Source organism: Phaethon aethereus, assembly GCF_964289735.1.
Source record: "Phaethon aethereus genome assembly, chromosome: 2".
Taxonomy (NCBI): domain Eukaryota; kingdom Metazoa; phylum Chordata; class Aves; order Phaethontiformes; family Phaethontidae; genus Phaethon; species Phaethon aethereus.
This window is the reverse complement of record NC_138582.1, coordinates 60,573,653-60,579,213: the sequence shown is the minus strand read 5'-3', so window position 1 is coordinate 60,579,213 and position 5,561 is coordinate 60,573,653. Positions and strand designations below refer to the sequence as shown.

Genomic DNA, 5,561 nt, shown 5'->3' with positions numbered 1-5,561 from the left:
CATGTCTTATTCACCCACCCTACCTAACAGGAAGGGGACTGTGCATGCAAACCAACGCAGCTGAAGGCTGGGACCATCCATTACAATCCCTGAACACAATCCCTGAACAGCAGTGGTCACCAGGAGCTGGTCTTCTGTGCAAGAAGCTAACCAGCAACAGAAGAAGGATTTACTGCAAGAAGGACAGGAGATTCCCCAACAAGGATTTGGAGAAAAAACAAGGTCCTTTGAGATTTCAGAGAGCAGACTATATGAGGGAGTTGTTTGCTTTCCCACAGATGTATAAACCTTTTCTGCTTCTTAAAGTTTGTGTGTGCAGAAAATTCCTGTGGTTTCTGCACTTACTTTGCGCAGGATTCCTGAAAAATGTAACTAAAGTCTCCAGAGAGCCACTCAGAGAAGGTTTGCTAAGAGGAAGAGCTTAAGCAGTGGGAATGTGCAACACACTCTCAAAAGGGAGTTGGACACCGGTTGCACAGAAATAGCAGGCCAGTAGGTTCTAGAGCTGAAAGCAATCGTGTCCCTCCCAGCCCAGACCCCAGGGCGGTACTACTCAGTAGTTACAGCCTTTTGTGACAGACTTGTGCCCATTTGGGAAGCAGGGCTGGCCCAGGATCATAAACAACCTCTTTGCTCCATTCAGTTATGACTGTTTTGTGTTACAGGACATGCTAAGGCTTTTGGAAAACTAGTATTTCCAGGTACCTTATTGTGGCCTTGGCCTGGAGAAAAGATGCAGGTTTTCCTAACGCTAGTATGGGAGCATGCTGGGTATGGGATTATCCAGGCAATGCCACCATTTGCAAAAGCCAACCGTCCGCTTCTACTGAAGCAAGCAAAACTTAGAACAATATACAATGTACTTCAGTGTGATCTGGAGACAGAGCAACATGCCTACCGTCAACCACCCTTTGCATTATTGCAGACCAAACAATCCAGTCTTCTGCTTCACCAAATGAAGTTTTGGTGCAGCTAGAAACGTTGGTTGGGTTTTTTTTAATATTCTTCCTGCTCTTACTAATCTACTTGAAGTACAGATATAATTTCACCACCCTTTGTGAGTTTATAGAAGTTGATCCCACCTGCAACAGGAGTGAGTTCAGAATAATTGCTTATAAAAAACTTCATTTTTTTATAAATGACACACAAGTTAGAAGCAGTGAAGTGTTCAGTCACAGCAGCAGTCTGCAACAGAAGTTGGTTTTGGAGCTCTGGGACAGAAATAGTGTGATTTCAGCTTCTTTCCAATGACTAATACCAAACCATAAAGGACTGGAAGCGTAAGCAAGAGTAGTACCGTTAGCTGTGGGGACGCAATGCAACGGCAGCCTAGCAGCTAATTTTTTCACGACTGTCCTTTGACAGAGAATTTCATGCTTACACAATGTTTGCTTGTCCCAATATATCAGAATACTTAGTGTTTTCCAAGCTCTAGTAGAAGTGAAAGCATGCTAAATGTTGCTTCCATTCTGTGGCTAAGCAGGAGAAAGAAACAGATTAAAACATGTTACGGCCTCAGAGAGACACATGCATTCCTATAGTGCAAACAGCCTTTTTTTGCAGGAGCTGTTTTAGCCTGTTCTTGAAAGTACTTTCATTTCCCCCTTAAGCTGTTTTAGCTCCCACCTGTAAAGCTTGTAATGAGGATGTGATGCTGACACCTAGAGGAACACAGGTATGAATGTAAAAACATTGTATGAGTCTGTAACTCTCTTTTAAAATGTGTTTTTTAATAAGGCATCTCTTTAAACTGAGAAGTGACAGCCTGTAATGCAATATTCTCTCTGAATAATCTATAAGGTCAGCGGACACATTGCAATGAATAACCAGTAATAGTGGGGTTTCCAGCAATCCAGTTTAATAGCTTCTTCGTAAGTCTGTGTTTATACATGAAATAAGCTTCCAACAGAAAAAGTAATGTACAATTCAAGAAAATACCCAAAGTTATTAAGTTTTGGCTTCCTCTTTGTTGATTTACAATTATGTACAAGACTGTCTTATTTGCAATACCCAGTGAATTTACAGTGATTTATTTACAGTGATTTATTTACAACATCAGCAGGTGCTTTTCACTATGTGATTGAACAGTCTCCTTTTTGCTATTTACATTCATAGTAGCAAGAGCCCACTCTTAGGTGCCATGTATGGATAGGGTTAAGAGGTGGACTGAAACAAGGCAAGATTCTCACTGCTGACCACAAACGTACCTCTGAAAGCCCATTTTCAGATACAGCTGAAGGAACATTCCAGCGCCTAGTGCACTGATATAACCATTATATTTACAGTCAATATAGTAAGGTGTCTCCACTGAGAATAATATTCCCGCTCATAAGAGAGGGAGATACGTGCAAGCTGGAGGCAGTATATATTTTAAGCGGCAGCAGACAAAAGCTATAAGGTGCTGAAGATGCATCCTACTTATCCTGTCAGAGACCTCCAAAGCAAATGAAGACACAAAGTATGCTATCTGTCTAAATGTGTGGAGGAGAGTCTTTCACAGTTCTTGTTACACAAGAGATTACATTAGGAGGTTAGAAAATGATAATTTTATCATAATATGCAAACTGTTTCATAGAATCACAGAATAACTTGGGTTGGAAGGGGCCTGTGGAGGTCATCTATTCCAAATCATTCAAAGCAGGGGACACCTTCAAAGTTAGAGCCAGCTTTCAACTTAGAGCAGATTGTTCAGGGCTGTGTCCAGCCAAGTTCTAAATATCTCCAAGGATGGAGATTGTACAACCACCGGGCACCTGTTCCCACGTTGGACCCCCTTATGGTAAAAAAATTTTCCTGGCACCTGATCAGGACTTCCATCTTGAAGGTATAACCTAAGGCCCATTGAATCAATCATAGTCCTTCTATTGACAACAACAGTTTTACAGCATCCCTAAACAAAGTATAACAAGGGTTATTCTTTCAGATTTTTTGAAGAAATAATTCACTTTTCCAAGCTATTTTCTGATATCTAGCCAATAGGGTACCACTATTTGAAATATTTTCATAGCTTATATCACAGTGCAGCATATGTACCATCCATTGACCTCAAGAAATCAGTGCCACAGTTGCACTTCCTTCATCTTTGATAAATCCAATATTCTGCACATTACACAGCCGTGGCAGAACAGCATGTTTATGACAGCATGACTAGATGCAAATTACTCACACAAAAGGCATGAGGGTTTCACCCTTAGAATCCTGTCGACAAAGACAAAAACTGTTTGTTTGGGGAGCAAGAGTCAGGGCGCTCTGTTATAGCAACATGTGCCCGCGCTTTTGAAATCCCTGTTTTGCCATTGCCTGCTATGCCTTCTGATCATCAAACTTGTTTCGTCTCTCTCAGCCTGAAAGATGCAATCTCCAGTCCAGCCTCCTCCAGTAACAAAAGCTACTCCTAGCTGAAACACTTTTCTAATGCCTGTATAAAGCCAGCTGCTCACCCAGTCGTTCCATCTCCATAAAACATTACATGACTCTGGAGGCCATGTACCCTTTACTTCCCTAGCCCTGGTGAACAAAGAAAACAGACAAGCTAGAATCGGCTTAGTCTTCATATTCAGCCTTAAAATCCACCTATGGTACATCCGACCCCACAGTGATAAGAACACATATAGTCAGGTATGAAAATCTCGTGGTAACACTGCCCTCTTACATAATATGTATTTTATGACAGTAACAGTCATGACTGGAATACAAGGCTGGTGATATGTGCATATATATTGGTCATAACTGTTCAGCGAGGTACGTTGAACCCTGATAACTGGAGCTACTTCTCTGACGTTGTGTCTTCAGAAAGAAATAGCAAAAAAACTTTTAATTCTGGGAATCAAAATAGGCCAGGTGTAGCTAGGGAGACAAAGAATACCAAAAGAAACATACACAGAGAGGCTGATGGGCTCATATGCGCGGCAGGTCACACTCATGGCATTTGGCAGAGAGAAAACGAAGGCTTTCCCTGTATAATCCTCTCATAAGATCCAGTCTTCAGTAGGGTAAATGATATTGAAAATATTCTTTCTCCCCATAATACAGATGCACTGAGTAGCTCCAACTAGCAGTGCGAGTGGGGTGCGTGGAGGGAAAGGTAGGTAAAATCACATATTAAAAAACAGCTTCTGATTGCCGCAGAAATCATGACAGCTGAATGGAGAAAGATGTTTCATAGACATTTCAGCAGAATTACAAGATGCAGCAAGATGTTACATTTCGATTCTCTTCCCTGGTTTGGTTTTGTTTTCTTAACACTTGTTTGACAACCCACAGACCATTCTCAGGCTATAGCAACAAATTATCTCTTTGAAGGTCTTCCTCATTTCCTGGCTACGAAAGGCGTAGATCAAGGGATCAATCACCGAGTTGCACATAATGAGAATGAGGTACATGTTGAAGTGAGACATGAAGCAAACACAGTAGAGGTTTTGAGGACAGGAGATCATCAGGATGAGATGAAGGAAGAATGGAGCCCAGCAAACAATGAAGATGCCAAGAAGCATAGTCAGAGTGATGGCTCCTTTCATGCTGGTTCTTTGACGGACAGAATTGTACCCAGGCAAAGCAGCTATTTTCTTCACATGAGTACGAGCCAGGAGGAACATATGGATGTACAGTGAGATCATGAGGAATAACATGGTAAAAAACATAGTGATGAGACAAATGATCACATAAGTTGATTCATAGTAAAGAATGAAGATAATGCCACAGCCCGTGCAAAAGGTCCAGATGCATGCAATAATAAGCCCTGATCTTTTCACTGTCATGATGTTGTGATAACGCAGGGCATAGAAGATAGTGATATACCTGTCTACTGCTATAGCCAGCAAACTGCACATGGAAGCCACCACAGATATGCAGATCATTGAATCAAAGACATTGTCTATATGACGGACAAAGGCATCTTCTATAATTATGTGTCTATTGTTTATTAAGTATATTGTTATGGTCTCCCAAGCATTAGACACACTAACCAGCATGTCAGCCACTGCTAAACTGCAAACAAAAAAATACATGGGTGAATGCAAGTTCTTGTTCTTAACTATTGCACATATAACTAAGATATTTTCAAGGAGGCTTACAATGCCCAGAGTTAGGAACACCTCAGCCGCAATGACCACTTGTTCACATGGTGATGACTTGCTCTTGACAGTAGGCACAGTAAAGTTGCTGCCAAAGACACTCAGGTTAAGTTCAGAAATGTACAGTTGAGAGGACGTGTTCATCTCTGGAAGCAAACACGTTCTGTCCTTTCTGAGGTACTTGCCAAGGCATGCGGTAAATGCATTTTCCAAAAGGCAAAAGACCCTGCCAAAAAAAATACAGCATGACGAGAACAGGCAAAAGTTGACAAAACAAATATCACCCATTTCTATTTAATTTGGCTTGTACACATCCTGCCTCTTCCACACCGTATTCCTCTACTGAATCTAAATTAACCTCTGATTGGCTCAGAGTTTTTCTACCCATCCTTACTGGGAAATTAAAACCCACAAACTAACAAAGAGATTCATGCACTCTTCATTCATAGTTTTATTTATTCTATTCGGTCTCCCAGAAGTGAGCACAAT

General features: G+C 41.3%; 1 protein-coding gene across 1 annotated transcript; it reads right to left on the bottom strand.

The window, feature by feature from the left end:
• Nucleotides 1-4,238: 4,238 nt before the first annotated feature.
• MC5R (melanocortin 5 receptor) lies at nucleotides 4,239-5,216 on the bottom strand (the record flags this gene model as incomplete). The annotated part of the gene is made up of 1 exon (XM_082015108.1): nucleotides 4,239-5,216. The coding sequence occupies one exon, from the start codon at nucleotides 5,214-5,216 to the stop codon at nucleotides 4,239-4,241; it is 978 nt and encodes a 325-aa protein (XP_081871234.1).
• Between the last annotated feature and the right edge of the window lie 345 nt (nucleotides 5,217-5,561).